Below are 23783 nucleotides of genomic sequence, written 5' to 3' on the forward strand. Positions count from 1 at the left end.
AAGTGCATATTAATACACATTAAAATAATCTATTTTTACCTCCTTTCTTTTGGCTTTCTATAGGATCTAAAGGATGTGGGTCGAAACCAATCATGTGACATAGCACTTCTGCCAGAGAACCGAGGGAAAAACCGATATAATAATATATTACCCTGTAAGTTATAATGTTGGATGTGGGGCATTTTTTCTTCCTCTTTTCATGTATCTTTTCAGCAAGAAAAAGTGACATCTTACTACTAGAATTCAGTTATAATATGGAAAGGTTATGTTTGTATGAAAATAATATTTTATTTTGTATATTTAAAAATATGTATGTATATATGATTATATTATACACACACACACAAACATAAATATAACATTCATATATGATTCATTTAATATTTGGGGTTGTACGCATGATTTCACTTCTAGTTAATAAAATCTAGATGTGATTTTTAATGTGCCTAGATGAAGGGCATCAGTGTTGATTGGAAGAATAGTAAATATTTATTTCTATATCTGTGGCTCATGAAAATAAAGGAAATTAATAACTGGTATATAATGGTTAATATTTTTATTATAATAATAAATCCCTCTTATAGATGACACAACAAGAGTGAAACTGTCAAATGTAGATGATGACCCATGTTCTGACTATATCAATGCAAGCTACATCCCAGTAAGTGATTGATATTTATTTGTCTGTCTGTCTATCAAATTTATATGGCTGCCCATCTCACAAGAAGTGACTCTGGGCAGCGTACAGCAAAAATATGGACTCTTTAAAAAATGTTATTTGATAGTCATCTAAAGACAAATTCTATCTCTAAACTCTTCCCACTAATTTCTTCTAGCCAATCAAATTCTTATAATTGTGCTAAACTAGTTTCCACGAAACTGAAATTCCATTACTACTGAAAGCCACATACTGAACATGCTTTTTTAAGCAGCATTATAACCTGCAAATGATAATTTTTCAGATGTAACTGTTTTTTAATCCTTTAGAAATAGATGCGGCGGATTATTTATTTATTTTAATTTTATTTTAATTAATTTTATTTTATTTTCTATCCCACCTTTATTATTTCTATAAATAACTGAAGGCTGCCAACAGAGCTAATATTTCTTTCTCCTCTTCTTTTCCCCACAACAACAACCCTGTGAGGTGGGTTGGACTGAGGGAGAGTGACTGGCCCAAGGTCACCCAGCTGGCTTTCATGCCCAAGGCAGGACTAGAACTCACAGTCTCCTGTTTGCTAGCCCGTTGCCTTAACCACTAGACCAAACTGGCTGTTATTACAGATAGCACCCACTGTTTTAAGATATATTTCACATATAGAAAGCACATATAGATACTATAAATTAAAAGAAAATGGCAAAGATGTCATGGTGTTTTTTGCAATAAAGGACAACAAATCACCATATGAGTATTCTTGATGCTCATCCTATCAGCTTCTGTAATCTATAGTTACCTCAGCTAGTGATTTGTGTTGGAAGTAATGATGGGAGTTCAATAGATCAGGAAGCACCAGCTTCAAAATGATGTATACAGAACAGGAGCATTTTAGGAACCCATGAAGTTGGAGGAAGAGAAACTTAATCTAGCAGGGACATTTTCCTCTGGGAAATTTAATGGATTGGCTTTGCTCATGACTTTGGCCAGGTTTTTTGTGGTTTTGGTTTTTGTGTGTTATTGTGTGATTGATCCTGACTGGTAGAAAGATGAGGTTGCTTCTTTGAGTCAAGGTAATCCTAATATGTGGCAATTTAGTTCTCTTCAGCCTGATGACTGCATGGACATTCCCTCTGCTTGTACTACCTTGTATTCCTAAGTATGAATACTGTGCTTTAAAGCCAAGTATTGGGAAAGATACCTCTGGTTACTATGGCACTATCTGAACTAATCATAGCCTTTGAATCAACAGGGCAGTAATTTCCGTAGGGAATACATTGCAACTCAAGGACCTTTGCCTGGCACAAAGGATGATTTCTGGAAAATGGCATGGGAACAGAATGTTCATAATGTTGTCATGGTAACCCAGTGTGTTGAGAAGGGCCGGGTGAGTGGTTTTCTTACTTGTTAATTACTTCAGAAAAAGATTATATCATTCTAGCACCGATAAAATGCTGATGATAGCATCTACAGCAGAACTTGTTGCATCTCACAGTGTAGTAGAAGCTTTACAATATATGCAAGAAAAGATATACATAAGAAATCCAGTTAGCTGTTTGGCTTGGGACCATTATTGGTCATCTTTTCACAAGCATTCAGACCATCACCCAGGCTCCTGGAAGCATGTTCCATGAGGAAAGGAGAGAAATCCTTGAAAGGGAGTCCTATTCAGTGGTATCAAATATGCATATATCACAAATGCACAGAATCCCTGTTTCCATAAAGTTCGGAATAGACACCATACATATAGATCATCCATCACCATGGATGAGGTATCATCAATATGCTGATAATACCCAACTATACATCTCCATCCTTGGTGACTTAAGTGATGTTGTGACCACCCTCTCTCGGTGCCTAGAGGCTGTAAGGGTCTGGATGGAGAACAACAGGCTTCAGCCGAGCCCTGGTAAGATGGAGTGGCTGTGGGTTGGCAGCTCCTCAGCATCTGGGAACTTATCCTTGGTTCTGGATGGGGTTGCACTGCCCCAGACAGACCTAGTGCAGAACCTGGGGGTTCTGCTGGACTCACGACTCCTGCTTGAAGAGCAGGTGGCAGCTGTGGCCAGGAGAGCCTTCACCCATGTTGTGCGCCAGTTACACCCCTTCCTGGATTGGGAGGCCCTCTGTTCAGTCACTCATGCCCTAGTCAGCTTCTTTATAGACTATTGCAATGCGCTCTACATGGGGCTACCCTTGAAGAGCATCCGGAAGCTACAGCTGGTCCAGAATGCAGCCATGCGGACAATCTTGGGTGCTCCAAGATTTGCACACATAACGCCTTTGTTGCGTGAGCTCCACTGGGTCCCAGTTTGCTTCCAGGTCCAATTCAAGGTGTTGGTTATCACCTTTAAAGCCCTACATGGCATGGGACCAGGATATCTGCGGGACCGTCTCATCCCTATTACATCGACCCACCACATCCAGTCATGCAGGGAGGGCATGTTATGGGCCCCATCTATAAAAGAATTCCATCTAGTGGGGTCTCTGCTGTAGCTCCCACCCTTTGGAACATCCTTCCCCCAGAGGTGAGACAAGCCCCCTCACTCCTGGACTTCTGCAAAAGATTAAAGACCTGGTTTTGTGCACAGGCTTGGAATGGGAGGGCAAATAATAACACCTGGGGATGGCTAGCACCATGAAGTGATTCGGAGAGACCTACCACACTGAAGGACTGATTAAGATCTCTTTGCCATGTAGATTTTATTATATTTATATTTTTATTGTATTTTGTAATCGTAATGGTTTTATATTTTAATCTTGTTTTATTGTAAGCTGCCCAGAGTCCCCCCGTAGGGGAGAGATGGGCGGTCAATAAATTTATAAAATAAATAAAATAAATTTTAATCTTTTATTATTTTAAGCTGATTGTAAACTGCACAGAGTCCCTTTGGCAAGATGAGTGGTGAAGAAATGTAAAGAATAAATAAATAAATAAACACTCTACATATAGATGGATTGTATCCAAATATTGCATGAATGAATTTTTCTCATGGAAACATCCACCTATGAAAAAAGGAATGGCTTGCATTTTGCCCATTATTTCTGAACCCCTGTGGAATTGGTGCTGGAGTGTTGGAAAATCCACTAAAAATCGTGATGATGGCAGCTGTAGAATGCCCACTTCTTCTTTTGTGGGCAATTCCAGCCTCTTTACAAATAAAAGGAGCAAAACTGAATCTAAGCCGTAGTGTTTTGCAGTTGTGGCCTACTCGCACAAATATTGACCGAAAAATGAAGTTTCCTGAAGATTTATTTGTCTATTTAAGTTTTTTAACTGCTTTTCACTCCTGTGGTTATTAGGTGGTATTCAAGAATACGATCATTTTTATCAGGCAAGTTCTATAAAATGTAGACATAGAGCTGGCAAGTATAATAAATAGTTCAATTAAAATTTGCAGTTTTATCTTTATTGGGAGGATATGTGTTAACAGACTATATTTTAAAATTTTAAATCATGAGCAAGCCAATACAGCAAAAGGAACATACATATATACATACATACATACGTGTATATACACACACACACACATATATATACACACATATATACATACATACGTGTATACACACACACACACACACATATATACACACATATATACACACACACACACACACACACATATATACACACACACACACATACAGTATATATTAAACTTAGCTATTTAAAATGGTAAAGGTAAGCACCAGCACCTTAAATTGAGTTCAGAAAAGACCAGTGCAGAATAATGTTTCTTGCTGTACCAATTATACTTACGGCTAACATATTTTGCCCAAGCGGAAGCTTCTTGGTTATTGTCAAAGGCAGCCCACGTTAAACATATATAGCAGCAAGGGAAAGCTTATTAGAACATGAACTATACTAGGTGAACATCATGCGGAAGATATTATACTTGTTAACTAGCCAAAGCTGATAAAAGACAGAGTGTTCCTGAAGCTCCTGGACATCAAATGACAAGACTTGATTAAGAGACTACCCAGGCTAAACATCCACTCTTTCATTTAGAACAAGCTGTACAGAAACAGAAACAGAAACCACCTATCAGAAGGCCTCCATCTGATTAGAATCAAGGCATGGTTTCTTGGCCTAGTTCAACATCTGCACCACTTCATCTGACCCAGACAAGAAGGATGAATAGAGCTGGATGTTACTAATATAATAATGACATCTTGCTTTGTCACATTACCTCTTACAGATCCTTAAAAACAAAAAGTAAGATGATTAAACAATGTTCCTTGCCTGTCTAGCCCAATTTAATGCAGCATTAGGTACATTTACCTTAGGAAGGTAGATCTTGCTTGACCCCATGAAATGTTGGCACAAAGATGTTCAACATGTTATCTAATGCTATACATGTCTGTGGCACTTATGGTTGTATATAGCATATTGGATCAATTCAAACCATCTGCTGCGTAAAAGTGTCTGCTGAACAAATAGAGTGGTCTGAAACAAAGAGGGCCCTTCCTGCTTCTTAGTGGTCTGTATTTCAGTACAGAAAAATATTTTGCAATTGTAACTTGTGCATTCTGCTCTAGAATAGGAAAATCTGACTATAAACATTACTATCTGTATCTGGAACTATACTGAATTTGCTGTGAAATTAAAGTACATGTTCATAGGCCTGTGCAAAGCAACTTGATTTGTTTCAACAAAGACATTTGGCCAAGGAAGCAATGTGATCCTCTTCATAGAAGTGAGTGGTGCCATGATCCACATTAGCAAAACCATTTGCATTGCCTCAAACTGCTTCAATTCAGTGCTATGGGAGAAAGGCCCTCCCCAATCTTTTGCAATACAAACCCTGAACTTTCTCATTTAACACTGGCCAAATGCTCCCAGGATTCCTGAAGCATGCACCAAAACTGCCCAGCCTAAAGTATCTTTGGTGTATGTTGTGACCACCCAAACTGAGTGACTTTGGCATGAGCTATGGCATAGTCCACAGTATTAGATGAAGATTCCCAGCAGACCATTGGAGTGTTTCAGGGGGTTCCAGATGGACAGCAGAAGGCATTCCCACTACATTTGCTGAATCCACCCAACACTTTAGCCAGCTCTGAAGGAGAAGGTTGAAGGGGCTGTGAAGCAGAGTAACGCAAAGCAACATGGTTGCTTCAATTTGCTGTTAGAAATGAGAAGGATATAGCACTGCTTGGTACTTTGCTCTAACCTTCTGCAAAATGGAGCATCCCTTTGAAGAATGGCACAGCCATTCTATGTTTTTGCTGATTAATACAGGTTTGTGATTTTAAAAACAGACTTTCTTTTTTCAAATTTCTAGGTAAAATGTGATCATTACTGGCCCTTTGACCAGGATTCCTTATATTATGGTGATTTAATAGTCCAAATGCTATCTGAATCAGTGCTCCCAGAATGGACAATAAGAGAGTTTAAGATTTCCAGTGTAAGTATCTCTAACTATTTAAGCACATGTTTCAAAGATGATACACCTTTTTATTTTATTGTTAAATGTGGAAAAAATAATAGATTAAGGCTGCAGTTCCATACCCTTTTAAGGTAACATCTTCTTTGAAATGAGCTTGACTCCTCATACGCAGTCCGTATAGATTCTTGACAGCAATATGGTATGAAGTGGTTCATCACTGCATTCTTTCACAATTTTTTTTAATTCCCACTCTGGCTAATATCCCTAGTATTTCCTGAAAGTGTCTAGCTCAACCAATAACCTGGTCTAACCCTGCTTAACCAGCAGGCAGGTATATCCATTTGCCTAGGAATACAGTAGATCTCTAGTGAATCCAGTTGAGATTCCTTCTGAGGAGACTCACTGAATATTGTTCTACTAATCTGTTCCTTATACACATTCAATGATAAATGATGTTTGTGAATTGAAAAAATATACAACTATCTAACTGGAGTGATAGCATGGATATTTCAAGAGATCAACCTGTAACTTATTTCTCAACATGTTTATTATGCCTGAGAAATATTTGGACATTTTCATTTTACAAAGATAAATCACCCATCATGTACTTATACTTTATGAAAAGCTTTTCTCCAAAACTTAGCAAATATTCATGTGTTATATAGTGTCTGTTTCCCAGGCTAATTGTTCCATTTGTGTTTTATTGACCTGATAGGAAGAGCAGCTGGATTCCTCTAGACTTATTCGTCAATTCCACTACACTGTGTGGCCAGACCATGGTGTACCAGAAACCACCCAGTCACTCATTCAGTTTGTGAGGACTGTACGAGATTATATCAATCGGACCCCTCAGGCTGGACCAACCATAGTACATTGCAGGTATGAGCTGGGCAACAGTATTTTCAAAAATACAAGAATACCTTTGTTTTAAAATGTTAAGCCTCCACAAGAAGATTTTGCTTCTTTCCCAAGAACACCAAATCTTGAATCATATAAATTGAAAAAAATGAAAAGGAATATCAGTCATGGTTTAGCTTGAACTAATTGCATAATACATTGGAAAAAGGCAGGGAGGAATAATCTGGAGTGGCATTGTTCCTGTTTTCCCTTTCAGTGCTGGAGTTGGTAGAACAGGAACATTCATTGCACTGGATCGACTTCTTCAACAGTTGGACTCAAAGGATTCTGTGGATATTTATGGGGCAGTGTATGATCTTAGGCTTCACAGGGTTCACATGGTTCAAACAGAGGTAAGCCTTAAATACAGAATGTCAATATAGTATTATTAAAATAGCTAAAGATCTCCAGCTAAATATAACATTCAAATCTATAATAGAAAACCAGTGTCCCCTTTCCCCTTTGATCCACAGTTCCTAAGCCTCCACTCTTTTCCTGCCATCATCTCACTATCTAACTTGTCCTCAATTTTTTGAGCCCAAGTTCTCCCCAATCTTTCATTTTATGACTTCTCTGCTTCTGTTATCTTCAGACCTCTGTCTCTTCTGCTCATACTTCCTTTCCCCTTCCATCATCAACTCTGCTTCCAGGCTTTTTTCCACTGAGCTTCTTCACACCTAACCATTATGCTTGTCCACTGTATCCCCACTTCCTGTCAACAGCACCCTTTTATTAATGCATACATTTAATGGATTTAAATCCTGTCTTTTTTAGGACCACTGCCTACCCAAAGCAGCTTGCAATATAATATGTACAATTCTAGATCAATAAAACAAAATATTCTAGTATGGGTCTTGGGTGAAGTTTTCTCACCTCCACCTCCTCCTCCTACCAGTTCTTCTTCAATCCTGCATCTCCTCTGCCTCTTTTTTTTACTTCTAGCTTGTGCCTCCTTCATCTGTTAGCCTCACAAATTGCTTGTTTTCTCTTCTAACAGACGGACTCCATACTTGCCCTCTCAAATATCTTTCCTTCATTCTCCCAGACTCTGGGATCCTGCCTCCCTTCCAATTTTCATGCATCAACAAATCCTGAGACTTCCTGTAATATAGGGGTGGACATTTTGGGATCCTGGGGCAGCATGTGACCCCCAAACTCCTCTTTATGGCTTTGTCCTGCTAACACAGAGTTGTAATTGCCAAAAATTGGCCATACAGTTTTCCACAATTTTGAGAGTTAGGATATGGTGTTACACAAAAACAGCAGTGATGTAGGATCAACACAGTTGAGGAACAGAAGAAAAGAAATCTGATCCCTCCCCTAATGGAAAACCCAGCCCTTATTGCATCATCAGCTTAGAAAAGAATGTTACATGTATCCCTGGACTTCAAAGCTGCAAAGCCTGGAACTGTCTAATCAGCCCTGACATTGATCAGAGGAGAACTTGTATAACCATGGTAATACTCTTCATGATCTTCATCTTCTATGCCACCAGCATCACTTAGAGCTATGACTTATTATTTCCAATACCTTCATTATTACAGATATGGATGCTTAACTGCTTAACTTTTTGACTCTGAGAAGAAAGTAATTGCCCCATAACTATTAAGCAGCAGAGCACCAATCTCACACAAAACGCAGTGCCTTATAATGGGTGGAAGGATGCTAAAACCATTTTCACCAGTTCTGGCAAAAAGCCGAATTCACTATCCATTTATATGGATAATAATTGACAGGCACTCTGGAAATACTTCAGACAAATAAGTTGGGATTCTTTTTCCCCTGGGTGAAATAGGCTTGCTGTTTCAGGGCATTACAGAAGTCTTAGTGAGAGAGAGACTCTGTTTCAAAAGATGACAAGATATGCTTTGGATATGAGTGCTCAGAAAATCATCTGATAAATAGGCAGACATCAAGTAGGATGTTCTGCTAGAGAAGCTCACAGGTATGAGCTTATTACTTTGAAGCTTCGAGGTCAGAATTCCACTTTAATGTGCTCTATTTATTTATTCATTCATTCATTCAGCAGGGCTTGCCCTAGCTCATTTTTTTACATTGAAAAGAGGAGATCAATCTACCTGGCAAGTTATGCATGATTAGAAAACAAAATGAGATGGGCAAATTGTTAAGCTTAAGGGAGAAAAGTACAGAGGACTCAGTCATATAATAATGTATATCACTAGTTAAACCCTAAAAGAAACAGAGGAGCAATGTGTAAATATTTATGCTTTTTATCATAATTTCTATTTTCTTTCTTTCTTTCTTTCTTTCTTTCTTTCTTTCTTTCTTTCTTTCTTTCTTTCTTCATACCATATAATTGTTGCAATCCAGCTGTACACAATTTTGGTCAGTAACTATAATACAGGATTTGATTTTGCTATTTTTAGGAAAAAATACATTTGTAACCTAAGACAAGTAAACAATCATGCTATGGAAATTAATGCTAAGCCAGAATCCTAACAAGTAGCATTATTATTGATTAGGACAACTGTGTTTGTTGTACATCACTTTCCTGTAATTATACATGCATTGTGCATGAAGATTATAATACAGAAAAGCATGCATCTTGTATCAACATACCTAGTACAGAACTAACAGAGAACTAGGAGAAATTGGGACAAACTGGATGAAAAGATCTTATAAACAAACCTTATTTTAAGGATAAAAGTTAGGAGAGATCACACTTGTGGATCAGCTGAGCAAATATAGAGGATTGTTTTTATTAGTTTTGTCACCCTAGAATCCTGCTATCCTCTGCTAGTGTTAGTTAGTTAGTTATTAAATTTTATCACCACCTATTTCCCACCCAAAGGGGGACTCTTTAATTTATTCTTAATTAATATATTAATGGAGAGGGTATATTAACAACTTAGGTTTTGATGATTTTTTAAAACTATATTGAGAATTCAGCATTAAATGTGCTGGAACTAGAAAAATATTTTTTTTGTTATCGTCAAAAAGGAATAGGAAACAACAAAGACTCCTTCACTGCTAGGACCTTCCCACTTCTACATTTCTGAAGCAAGAGGCCAGGATTTCCTAATTAAGAAGTGATACTAGAAAGAATTGCAAACTGAGGGATGGGAGCAAATTACTCAATGTCTCTTTGTTTCATATTTCAATAATACTATAGAACTGGGTCTGGAGTACCTATCATGATCTATCCAATGCAGTGCATATGAATGTTAGTCTCCCTCTCAAATGTTATATAAGAGGATTTTGTGGTACATCCTGCAACTCCTATTCTTTACTAGGAAATTTATCCCCACTCACAACTTCAGTTGTGCAGATAAAGTATGTGCACATATGAGGGGTAAGATTGGACTTTCTCCAATAAACTAGGCTTTAAACATGTTGGAGATGGACCCACTAAGAGTTAAAGGGTATATAAGGAAAGAGGTCTGTTTTTTTGATACATACTCCTTCTTCATTGTAGTGTCAATATGTATATTTACATCAGTGTGTGAGAGATGTCTTAAGGGCAAGAAAGCTACGCAATGAGCAAGAAAACCCTTTGTTCCCAATATATGAAAATGTGAATCCAGAGTATCCCAGAGGTAAGGATGAATTTAATTAGCATTAAGAATAGTCACAGAGTTATGCTTAATAAATAATTTCAATCAATATTTTGTCTTGGTTAGTGATTTTGTCCCTTTCTCTCTTTCCTTCCTGGTATCATTACTATTATTAAACTGATAACATTATATTTCTGTTTGTTTAAACATTTGAAGTGGCTTACAACAATCAACAACACAACAGTAAAATCAACCCAATTAAAATCAGTAACAGTGAAAAGGTTGGTGAAAGACATGTGTTGATACCATTTTCTTAAATACTGGTTGAATGGAAGACAAATCCACATGGTTGGGGAGAGCTGGGAGTTTGTTCACTGTAAACTACTGGCATGTTTGCTTGTCATGTAAAACAACTGCCGTAGACTGAGGAGGAAAGCAAGATCATTGTGTGCATTGGTTCTCAGTGTGACACTTTCTTTCTTCATTTGGTTCTTTGGATCTACTGCTTTAACAGAATATTTTCTCTGTCCAGGTTGTCCATTAGTATAGTGTCATTGAAACAGGTGTGTATTTATGACCCACTTTTTCAGTGACTGGATATCAATAACATTTAGTGGATGAGTTTTATACCACTGTGATGCTCTTCTCTGATTTAAAAGATGCTCACCCTGAGAGGTTCATTCTAACCATCCAGTACTTTCAAGGATGTATATATTGCAGTTGAGCTAAACTAGTCTTCTTGTTTTCCATTTTTCATGCAGTGATATCCCTGCACTTTGGTATCTTCCAAGTCTACCTTTTCTGGAGGTTTTATTGTGCAAATAAATTCTGACATACAGTATTTATATACAAACAAGTCATCCTAACAGAAAACACTGACTTGCTTTTGCCTCCTTCCACATTTAACATCTTGCTCCAGTGGGAAGGTACACACAGAAGAATTAAAATTCTTCCCATTTTATACTTTGCAGGAGAGACCTAGATAATAATCAGTCCTGTGGTATATTCACAATCTATTTGATTAATATCCTGTAAAACATCCAGGAACCTCTATTATTTTAGCCTTGTTGAGTTACAATGAGTTGTACTGAGGAGATTAATGAACTTTATAGAAAGATAAAATGCTATAAATTCAGTAGTATTTTGTGTTTAACCTCATAATATACATTACACAGACAGACATGTTAAACACATACTTTTTCATTCTTCCTTTCAAAATTCTCTGTTATAGCAGCAATCCCCTACAGTGTACACAGTTCCTGGGAACTCTGTATAGCTGACTTCTTGGTCAACTTCTTTAGACTTATTTAGACAAAGAATGCAGGAGACATCTCTAATGTAGATAACCCAAAAGACACCACCATTTTAGTGATCTATCTTTTCTGCTTGTATGGGTGCTATGCATATAATAACTGTCTTAACAGCATGAAATCAGTATGTATGTTTTTCCTTGTCACAATCTGTTAATGTCAGAAAGAATCCCTTCTGCTGAATCCTTTTCCTGTAGTTGGAAAAAAAAGTTGAATATTTTATCCATTATTCTAAGATGAAGTTGCTTTTTTACAAGCACATACAATTCTGTATTGTTTATGATGTTATGTCATTAATTAATTATATTTTAGTCTACACAATTACTACTGTACTTTCATAAGAATGTATTCACTGGCTTACACTGTGAATAGACACAAAACTATTCCCTGTGGTTCTAATTGCAGTTTTCCTTTGGTTTCAGATGCTGTTTATTCAAGGCACTAACGCTTGAACAGATTACTGCTTTTTTGCAGTTCTGTCCGCTAGGGTTTTTTAAATTAAGTTTTAAAAATATTTTATGCACTACAAAAGCGCCAGACGTGTTTGAAGCTGTGTATAATTTATTGGTCTGGTGATATTTTAAAATACATAATTTAAATATAATAGATATTGTTGTAGATAAATATTTTTGATATGTAAATATGTGTTTTATCTATATTGTTTATACTATTCTTCAGATAATACTATTTTTCTATGTTAAAATTATTGTAATGAAATATTCCCTATAAAGTATCTTATGTGGAAAAAGTATCAAGACTTATAAATGTGATTAACTTTTTGCAGATTGTCCTTTAAGCCAAAGGTATGATTCATATCTTGATCTCGCCATCTGTTGTATGCATGTGAAATACAGACTGCATGTCTCAAGTTCTCCAATAAAGTCAGGTTTCCTACACTTCTGAAAATACCAGGTTTCGCTTTAATAACCTTATTGAGAGCCCACATAGCTGGAGCAATATATCATTTTCGTATTGACCCAGTGTAAGGCAGCAATCTCAAACAATAGAAGTTAAAGGGGGCCGAATCAACAGAGCTGTGTCTGCCACATGATCTTCCCTTTACTTTCAAAGCCAGGCCCCTCCTCTCAGATTCACAGGCAGGTGTGGCTTCACTGCCCATCTGGCTGAGTTTTGTATATGGAGAAAGAGTGAAATCCTCACTTCAAGCACCAGTATGTCTTGGGCCACTCCAGGTGTCTTGGTAAAACATGGCCAAAAGCGGGAGGGGGGGGGGCGCTCATTTTGTGCTCCTCAATTAACTTTCCCTTTCTGGTAGGGATTAGGGATTAGGACAGATGTTTTTGCTGCTAGACTTTAAGCATAAAGCAGCCCTCCCAAATTTTAAAAAAAACAACTGCTGACATCTGATAAGATGTTTTGTATGAAGTCTTACAAGCTTTCTGTGATCATTTTTTTCAGACAGCTTGGCCACTATACAAGATCAAACCCTAACCTGATGAAAGACCATCTAATATTGAAAGAGAGGGTTTCCTGACAAAAACAAACCTAACAAAAATTTAAAAGCTATTCTTCATCATTTCTAAGTATGCTGGCAGTGGTTTTGGAGGCAGAAAAAAAATTAACAATAGCCATTTTATGATTTTAAAACATTTATTGCAAATTGGGTTTTCTTTCCTAAAGAAGATAACATTGGGTTTGCATGCATATGCAATAAATCCAATACATGGATTTATTCACATTTTCTTCCCATGATGTGATCTTTCTGAATAATGTTCAAAACTCCTTTTGAATTTTTATTTCCCTACTTACTTCATTTGTATGCCATCTTTCCAGCAAGATGTCCGACTTTGTATATCATCCCACCACACAACTACAGTTAATTCTTTTCATGAAATTCCAGATATATTATAGTTGATTGCTAGTGTTCGTTTGATGCTTTCATAGCAAGTTCTATCTTAAGAGGAAAGCATTTTTCCCTAATAACATATTGTACTAAAAAATTGATTAGTTGGAATATTAGAATTATCAACCTGAAGGAGTTAATGTACTTCTCAGGTTTTCAAATAGTATTAGGATTCAAAAGAATAGTAGAATTGTACAACGCTGCCCTCAAATTATTTGGCTGGAACATGGAATTGAATGAGTCTTTGAATGGAAAATGCTAGAAATTGAACAGATTTCTATTATGGATTTGTGCTGTGTAAATTAGATATCCATAAAATGGATATTTTCAGCTGGGTGAAATCTCCTGAAAACAAAAAATCAAAGTTAAATTTAGAATAACAGTCTATCAGGGGAGAAGAAAGAATTCAGAACCAGCACGATCCCCTTGTCACCAAGGAGACAGATGGAGCAGATGCTGTTTCATTTTTAGCACTTTGCAGACCAGGTGCTTTGCCACAGCAAAATGCAGTGACTAGCTGAAAGAAAACTCCCACAATGCATCCATAAAATGTGAACTAAACTGAACTGGAATTTACTATACAGAATCCCCAAACTGAACTGGAATTTACTATACAGAATCCCCAAACTGTACATTTCTTATATAGATTAAATGCTTCCGTTGTGTTCCCAGAGTTCTCAAATGCTTCAGTCTTCATATAAACCTGCTTTCAACTCCTAGGTTGCTTGAATGTTCATCTCAGTAACAATATTTTATTCTTTAATCCTTTATTATAGTCTGGCATCCTTGATATGTATGTAATATAATTTTGAATCATGGCCTGTATAATATCATTCCTCCTCTCAGTCTGAAAGTAACGTGCCTACGAAATCATGTAGCTACTTCATGGCACTTAGTAGAGGAAACTAAGTGAAGACTGGAGAATATGTTCTATCATTATTCTCAGTATGAATTTCCAAATGTGAAATTCTGCACTACCCAAGTACATTTATGCACACTTCATATGGCTGCATATTCAGCATGGACAAAAACATATGGGATATTTGGAAGCAGAGAAAAACATGCATAGCTGCTGTTTTTAAGCATGCAAGAAAAACATGCATAGCTGCTGTTTTTAAGCATGCAAGAATAACATGCTTAAATAACAAAGCTTTAACAAACACTTTAACTCAGGAGTGGGGGAGGAGGAAAGATCTACAATCATGATAGCTGGACAGCAAAACAAAGGGGGAAAAATCCTGGCATTTAATCAAACGTGTTCATACGGCAACAGAGGAGAAGTGAAAAGGATGACATTTGGAAAGAAGTTATATTTAAAATGCTAACAGCTTCCCGATTGGCTTAATAGCAAGACAATGAGAAATAATCAAAACTTTAAGCCTCTTTTGAGGGCAGTGGATCTGTATTCATCAGCAAACCTGTTTTCCCAGCAAAGTAGCAAATGAGACTCATTACCAATAATATAATTGCAACTTAGTGTGCAGCTTTGAAGAAATATCAACAGTAGTGTATAAATTATACCCAGTGTCTATTATAATGGCATAATTATTTCTGCTGAGGTAATCAGTCAAATCCAATAATATATGATGTGAGAGCAAGCATTCTGGATTGAATGTACTACTTACAATATCTATCAGAGATTATGAAAGGCAATCCTCATTTCTAATTTTTCTCATTAAAAATGTATACCAGCGTTTCTCAACCTTAGCTACTTTAAGATGTGTGGACTTCATCTCCCAGAATTCCCCAGCCAGCAAGGTTGAGAAACACTGATGTGTACGAATAAGACTATATTAGCCTCTGGCTCCCAACATATATGTTAACCATTTCAGCATGTTGTATTTGTGATTGTATAAATGTGAACATCTGTAGGGTGAACAGAACATCCTTAGTTATGCAGTACAGATGAATGATAGGATGGATGGTATTTAAAATGCTTTTGCATGCAAAAATGTCATCAGAATTAAGTAGACTGATTCCATCCATCGGCAGCGTTCCAGAAGTAATTGATAACATAATAAGGGAGAAAAAGCATGTAAATCTTACATCAAAATCCAGCACCCCACTGTGCTGTGCAAATTACCTTCTATGTGTATGTAGAGCACAATGCAGGGATTACTGAACGCTGCTTTACAGCCACTAAAATAGGATTTTTAAAATTGTTTAATAAAGCATTTCACAAAAAATAGAGTTTCCATTTTACAAGTCCACAGCTTTGTGGGGGGGAAAATTCAGCCCAACAAATTCCCCAATTATGTTAGTAGATTCTTTTTCAAAACATAGATACGGCCTGAAGAAACTGCTGGCACACATCAAGCTATACATATGTCCCAAAACATAAAACTTATTTGACAAGCTTTATTTAGCAATCCAGAACTTCTTATGAGCTATACTTAATTGGTAAATACCATATTGTTATTCATAAAGGAAATAGTATGTGATTAAAAACCACAAAAATGATTAAGAATCAGTATGATTTAGGATGCCTGATCCAGTATTTATTAGCTTTTAATTCATAGGAAGGACACCGTTTACGAGAAGCATTTCTGCTATATAGAAAATATATATAAATAGCCTTCTTTTATAAATAACTCAGCAATAACAGCAATGATTTATTTTTCTTTCATGCTTAAAAACCCAGTCCTGCAAAATTCCCACTTTAAGTTAATAAATAAAATTCTGTTTATAAAGGCTTTTTACAAAAATATTTCAATCGGTAAATGATTTTGGATTCTGAATGAAATTGTGGGCAAGTTGGACAAAATTTATATTATTAACATCTTCCACTAACTTCAGTGAATTTTAATGTTGGTTGTTACTGTGATTAATGCACATAAAAATGTTAGTTAAATACATGTGTGTGTGGGTGTTCACATTTCTGAGTCTATAACTACAAGCTTTTAATTGTAGGAGTTTTAAAAAAAATTCCGTGCAATACCAATATAAGACTATCATAGTTTTAAAATGTACCATATTCTTTTTACTCTGCAGTGCAAATCCTTAAGAGTTACATCAATAAAAACTGACATAAAAGCAGAATTTGAAACTCTCGGACAGTTGGAGATTGCAAAGAGCAATTTGTAGTATTTGTAAATTGGTTCAAAAACATGCAAATGTGAGTAGATTAATAGGTACCCCTTCAGCGGGCAGGTAACAGCGTTCCATGTAGTCATGCCGGCCACATGACCACGGAAGTGTCTACGGACAAACGCCGGCTCTTCGGCTTTGAAACGGAGATGAGCACCGCCCCCTAGAGTCAGACACGACTGGACTTAATGTCAAAGGAAACCTTTACCTTACTATCTGCTGTAGCCACTTTTGCACTGATTAAAAGGTTTTTGGGGCAGCCTTGATTAGATATTTGATTGTTTCATCATTTAAAGAATAGTTATGGAGGCACATAGAAACAATATTGCACTATTATTTGCTCTGAAGACAGTTCTATAGCACATAAATTATGGTTTCCAAGGTTGTCACAGTAGTCACTCATTTCACTACCTGAGATATTAGGAATGTCTTTACGTAGCATGGGTTTAACCAAATAAGATCAACCTAATGCTGTCAAAAAATAATTTAGTGCTTAATTTAGTACTTTCATGTCATTTTTATTGATTAGTCGAATTGACCTTATCAATATAGCAAGATAAAATTAAAATATAAACAAAGCATAATCAAATAATAAGAAGGGATACAATAATAAAACAAAATATATATGTGATCACAGTACAAGGAGGCAGTAATCAGATGAGAGAGTCGCCTTTACAGGGTACCCCAATTTGTTCATTATATTGGGATCTTAAAGCCCCAGCCTTCAATATGAACATAGCATAGGTTCTGCTTTTCAAGGATAATCTATACATTGCTTAATTTAGTGACAAAGTATAGATTATCCTTGAAGAACAGAACCTCAGGCATAAAAAATGGTATGTACTATAAGATACTTAAACAGAAATAAAAACATGTTAAGCTATAGGATTTCATGCAATTCTATCAACCATACACTTCTTCAGACCAAGTCCATTAAGAGTAATGAGATTTGTTAAGAGGGACCTCACCATCAGTACAAGTTTGAGATATTCCTGTTAGACCTAGGAAGACAGCCTTTTCTGTTGTGGACCCTGCTCTTTGAAACATAACCCCCCTTTGAGATTAGATTAGCCCCCGGCCTGGTGGCCTTTTAGGCAGCTTTAAAGACCTGATTATTCCACCGGCATGGGGGAATAAATATATGGGGGTTGGAATATATAGCCCATGGGAGAGTTGTGTTGATGGCTGTGACGGTTTTTACCTTGCCTGCTGATTTGTATTTATTGTGGTGTTACTGTTATTTTATGTTTTTAACTGCTGTTCACCACCTAAAGTCACAAGGTGAGCTAGGTAGCCACATACATTGAAATAAATAAATAAATTCACAAACCACCAACAGAAGCAGAGAACTGTTTATTGCTCCTACACGTTAAGCAAATAAGCAAAAGAAAGCACCAGATGACTTCTGAAAATCTTGGGAGAGAAATAGTGCCTTGGACAGACTCATCTAATTTTTGATAGTGTGAAAAAATTAACAGTGATTAATTTTCCATGCATTATTGGAGAGCAAAAGAATAAAAATGGGAAATACAGCATTCCAGATATATACACAAGTATATATGCACACAAGTATTCACAAATATAAGCACAAGAAATTCTATTCTGTTGAAAATTTTAAAATATATTTGGGAATATATTACATTTTTATGCACTCATACTTGTACCCATGCTCCTAACAACAGAAGGCTACAGTTTATTTAAATTATATATTTTATTTTTATACTGAAATAAACAAATCCAATATACCTGAGCATATGTCACACATTTTGTGAATAAAACATACTGTAAATAAAACCTTTGTGTTCTGTGTGGCTGCTTTTGTATTAAAATTTTGGTAAGTAAGCCAGATGCAACATCAGTGTCTGAAGAATGTAAAATCATTCAGTTCCATCTTTTTTTAATCTGTGATAGACAAACAACTGTAAGGACTACACTACACCTATTAATTTCCATAAATCTATATAAGACTTATGTCTTAGACTTCACATTTACCTAAAACTAGTTTCACTTTGTCACAGTAGGACTATTGGAAAGAAAAACAGACAAAGAACTGTGATAGAAGCACTAATTGCAGGATTTATACATTCTTTTAAACAATACTTGGTTTTAACCGTAGTTTGTAAACAAGTCTTAATGATCTGACCCATGCACATTTTAGCCGCAAACCAGTAAATTACAAACTACTGCCTGAGTTCAAATATCACACACTAAGACAGAATCAAACAAAACACATTTTCATGAGAGCAAAGTATGAATCTATTCAGAGTTTATGTTCCCAGTCATAGCTCCATTCACATTTAAAGTACATACTTTTGTACAGCAGGCAAGGAAGGCCCTCTGCCCCATATCCAGTAGCAGAATGTTGGTTTATCTAGGTGTCTGGAAGGAAGAGAGACTCCATTCTGTCTTGCATTGCTTTTCCAATTATACCACACGTTCTCTTTCAAGTCATGGCTTTTATGCCTGATGTATTCCATTGGGCACACATCAGTTCTATGGGGATGAAGCAATATAAATGCTGCTTTACTCATCCTGCCTTCCTGTAGTCACTTTGCATTTTTGTTTTTATGTTTTGTTTTTTTAAAGAAACTTACATCCATAAGAACTGTCAAGCCCCTTGCAGCTGAGCAAGTTCAAGGAAGCAGGAACTACACAGAGTTCAGCAACATAGCTTGAACACTTCTTTAGGGTAAATATAGAACCTTGGAAATGGGCAGAAAAGATTCCCACCTCTATTTACAGTGAGTTATTTAAGGCAGAGTCTCTGAATGATTGGAAATGCTTCTTCCCAGGTTTCTTACTTACCTGGATTGTGTAGTCATTTATGAGATAAACTGCCAAGAAATTTGCCCTCTATCTCTTGTCTATGTCTGCTCTCTCTTCTATTCCTTTCCCACCCTCAACTCAGTCTCTGACAAGAACTTACACAGCTCTCCTGTGGTATCTACTTTCATGTATTACAACATAGCCATGGCAATGAAATAAAACAGTTTAATCACTGGTTCTAATCCTTACACAAGTTACATGGGCATTGATACACTTTAGGGCAAAAGTTCTTGAAAACCTAAGTTTATGGACCTTCATCCATGTACTCTTGCCTTCCTCTTTCTCTCCATAGAGAGAATTCTCCATAGAGAAAGAGTATCTCCATAGAGAGATTCTGTCAGGGAATTGGAATGACAATGAAGGCCAATATTCAAACTCACATCTGCACTGGTCACCCAAGTAGAAGGCCATGTTGACCTCTGAAAAGAACATTTCAGATGTTCTTTTCCTCATTTTGGACCAAGCTGAATACAAGGTGATCCATATAATGGAGTAAAACTAAAACGAATTCTTAGAGACCAAGTTTTTGCAATCATTTTAAAGTTCATAGGAAGAATTAACACATGTGATTTTAATATTCAGACCATTCATACTTGTAACAAAACATCAGAAGGTATTGGTAAATAAATTGTCTTCATAAACTATAAATGGGAAGTTTTCAGGGAGTGGTATGGAAGCAGTTCTCTCTTAGCATTCTGAAAATGACTAGAGTCACTGCTGGGAGAGAACATTTGAATGCTGTCCCCTCTGATAAAGAAAAAACCAAGCTAATTTGCTCCATCAGGCCTTTAAACAGCATGTGCTCAGCAATTACAGAAGCAACAACCTTTTGATATCTAAAAATAAGTAAAAGAAAAGAAATTGTGAAGATGATGGTTATGAATTGTTTCCAGATCTAGTGGTTTACACGTGAGTCTTTTCAGAATGAAATTTATTTTAAAAACGACCTTTTCTCTTTCATTTCTATTCATCCCAGTCTAGAAAATATTTTGCCAGCCAGACTTTATAAATGTAGCAGGAGGTGTGAAACTGACTGTGAACAATGTATTTTCACACGCCTGGCTTGTTTTTTATTGAAAGATGACTAACTGAAATTCAATTAGAAATTAGGAAACAGTAATGTGCAGCTTTCTTAAATAATTAAATTATGCAACCTGCAGTTATTTCTCAACAAGCATTTATTGTTAAAGTAGCTATATACTTTATTTTAGAGAAGAGAGTCCTCTGTTTGAATGCATTGACTATTTCAAGGAGCATTCAGGCCAAGCTTATAGTAAATTCTATATTTCTATAGGCTTTACAATAATTTATACATATCGAGGTGGATGGACTGAATTACAGCAGTGATGGGCGCATTGGAAAACTCAGAAAGCTGGAGACAAATCCTCTGGAGAAAATCTATCCATGTGGTCTCTAAGACTTATCACTGACTTAATAGCATGTAAGCAATCAAAAAGTAGATGCCTACCTCTGACTTACAAATTGATTGAAAAATGATAGAAAGTCCTGCTTAGTGACCACGATGACCCACTATCCTTTTGGATTTAATAGGTATATCAACTGAGATATTAAAAGCAATTTGAAATGCATCAGCTGGTAGACAAATCTCTTAGAAACAATTGTAAGCAGATGGCACAGGTCTGAATCTACATTAGTCACCTTCATGGATAACGTGGTGAAACTTGGATAGTGGAAGCATAACCATCGTCATCTTGCAGCTTTTGATATTGTCAATTACAGTATCTTTCAGAACTGCCTACAAGGGTTGGGAGTTGGAGGCACTATTTTACTTTGGCTCCATTCCTTCCTAAATGGGAGGTTTCAATCAGTTGTCACAAGGGAAGAGAGGGGGAATCCTGGTGTGACTCAGGATTCACTCACTTTCTCAATCCTGTTTAACATATTTATGAGAATGCTGGGAGAAGTCAACTGCTGGTTTGGAGGTGAGGTATCCTCCAAATTCAGAATGCTTCTCAGGTATGTATTTTCACCCTGGGCCAAATAGGGAATGCATGAATTCCCTGAGCCAGCGTTTGGAGGCTGTCAGGGTCTGGATGGAACAAAACAGGCAGACTCAGCTCAAGCAAGACAAAGTGGCAATTCATTCAGAAGCCTACTGATTCTGGGAATATACCATCTTTGGTTCTAGACAAGATGGTGCTTCCCCACAAAAAACAGAGTCAGAATCCTATATTCACAGCTCTTGCTGGAATAGCAGATGGAGGCCATGGCAGGATGGCTTTTGCCCTGGTTAGGCTGGTGTACCAACTGTGGCCTTACATAGAATAGGGGGCTCTGCAGATATTCAGGGCAGGAATTCAGGTTGAAACATCCCTGACAGATGACATATTTCAACATGTTGAGTCCAAGGGAGTCCACCACCAATCCTGGATAATTTGTTCCACACTTGAACTACTCTAATATTCCGATGATGATGATGATGATGATGATGATGATGATGATGATGATGTTTTCATTCATTAAGGAATAACACATTACAAAAAAAAAAAAGAATCACATCTTTGACTGTTCTTTAGAAGTGCAAATTCCAGCCAGGAATCTAGCTTATCTTAAGATACGTGTTCAGCAGAGTAATTTTTGTAAATCCACAGTTGACTAATTGCTTGATCATGTGCCAGCAAGTTGTTTTCAACTCCTAGCAACCACATAGATAGATTTTCTCTGTTGACGATCTATCCCTAACCTGTTCTTTCAGGACTTCCAAGGGTGCACGTATTGCCACTGTAACTGAGTATGACCACCAGGCTGCTCGTTGTGCACTTCTTCTCTTTCCTTCCACCTTTCCCAGCATTAGAGCTTTCTCTAGAGAGCTACGTCTTCACATAATGTGTCCAAAGGATAATTTGAGCCTGGTCACCACAATTGATATAGCTGAAATATTTAGTTCTTGTAAAAATTTATTTAATCTGTTTGTTACTCTGCTAATGCACCAATAACTATAGGGATGACTCTGCAAGATCTTTTCCATAATTACCCATTTTGATCTTTATATTTTGTAACTTTTCCCTCAATTCTGTTGTCCCTGGATATTGCCACATCTACAAAAAGCACTGTTTTCATTATTATTATTATTATTATTATTATTAATTCTGATATGTTATATTCTAAATAGCAATGATGTGTTCTAAATTTTGTGTGCACAGTTCCTGTAAAATTTTAACACCATCATTTTCTACAACTTTTCAACTTTGTGCTCACACCACATTTGGAAAGCTTGTGTGTGTGTGTGTATTACAGATGCCAATGAATTATAGTGCTACTCTGTCTTGACACTGTTTATAGTCTGAGAAATTTTATTGCATCCTAAGTCTACAGTTGCTGCTGTCTGAATCGTCCATTTCATTACATTTGTTTGTAATGCTTATTCTTGAAAATTAATTCTTCTGTTTCCTCCTTGATGGGGCCAGCTGGTAACCATTGCCAATTGCTGGTTTTGTCCACTTTATTTTCAGTTCATGTATTGGTCATGCAATGTTTTACTTCTCTAATTTTCCAATTGGTTTTCCAACAGTCCACTTTTATGAATATTCATGTTTTGCTTCTGCTATTTTCAGAATGTTTTTTGTTTTTTGCAAATGGCAATGAGCATTACTCTTCGCTTGCCTTGATGTAGTAAATTTAATCCATGTTTTTCTTCAACTGTCTGTTTTACCTGCAGTAAACCACAGCTTCCTATTTTTGGTGCTAAATATAGTCAATCAATATCACTTCATGGATGAAATGCATGATGCATCAGTTTTGGGGTTTTCCAATTCAAACTGTGTCCAGTTCAATTTCATCCAGCACTATATCTGATTACTGGTATTGCTCAGGTGTTTATGGCTTTGATTGTATTTCCATTATTTAACTTTATAAGTTTTCACACTTGTTCTAAACATTCTAAACTGGTTTTCTTTTTAACTTTACTATGCAAGATGTTAACTTGTTTGACTATTCCTAGATATTTGTAACTGTACATATTTGGGTAAATATTTTATGAGATTCTAATTTTCAACTTGTACACCCTTCTTTGGTTCAGTTTTTTCTTTCTTTTTGATGAACATTGCACATTTGTCAAATCCAAGTTTTGATTTGCCTCAACAAGGCAGAATATAGTGGAACAATTACTTCCTGTGATTTGGACTGTACAGTACTTGTATTGATGCACCCTAAAATTGCCTTTCCTTTTAGTAACCATATCACATTTCTGACTTACATTCAGCATATGATCAAAGA

General features: G+C 36.5%; 1 protein-coding gene across 3 annotated transcripts in view; it reads left to right on the top strand.

Annotated features, from left to right (window-relative positions):
* The window catches only part of PTPRB (protein tyrosine phosphatase receptor type B), a 76433-nt gene extending 62036 nt beyond the window's left edge, over window positions 1-14397 (top strand). For 2 of the 3 annotated variants that reach the window (XM_063309130.1, XM_063309127.1), the window contains 9 exons: window positions 64-154; window positions 585-661; window positions 1908-2042; window positions 5944-6066; window positions 6764-6927; window positions 7163-7298; window positions 10382-10502; window positions 12193-14185; window positions 14219-14397. In XM_063309130.1, the coding sequence (XP_063165200.1) occupies window positions 64-154; window positions 585-661; window positions 1908-2042; window positions 5944-6066; window positions 6764-6927; window positions 7163-7298; window positions 10382-10502; window positions 12193-12215 (870 nt within the window). In that variant the 3' untranslated portion in view covers window positions 12216-14185; window positions 14219-14397. Of the gene's footprint in view, window positions 1-63; window positions 155-584; window positions 662-1907; window positions 2043-5943; window positions 6067-6763; window positions 6928-7162; window positions 7299-10381; window positions 10503-11431; window positions 11757-12192; window positions 14186-14218 lie in introns of those variants that run through there. The other variant, XM_063309128.1, reaches the window with a different exon arrangement.
* The last annotated feature ends 9386 nt before the right edge of the window (window positions 14398-23783 follow it).

Source organism: Candoia aspera, chromosome 7, assembly GCF_035149785.1.
Source record: "Candoia aspera isolate rCanAsp1 chromosome 7, rCanAsp1.hap2, whole genome shotgun sequence".
NCBI lineage: Eukaryota > Metazoa > Chordata > Lepidosauria > Squamata > Boidae > Candoia > Candoia aspera.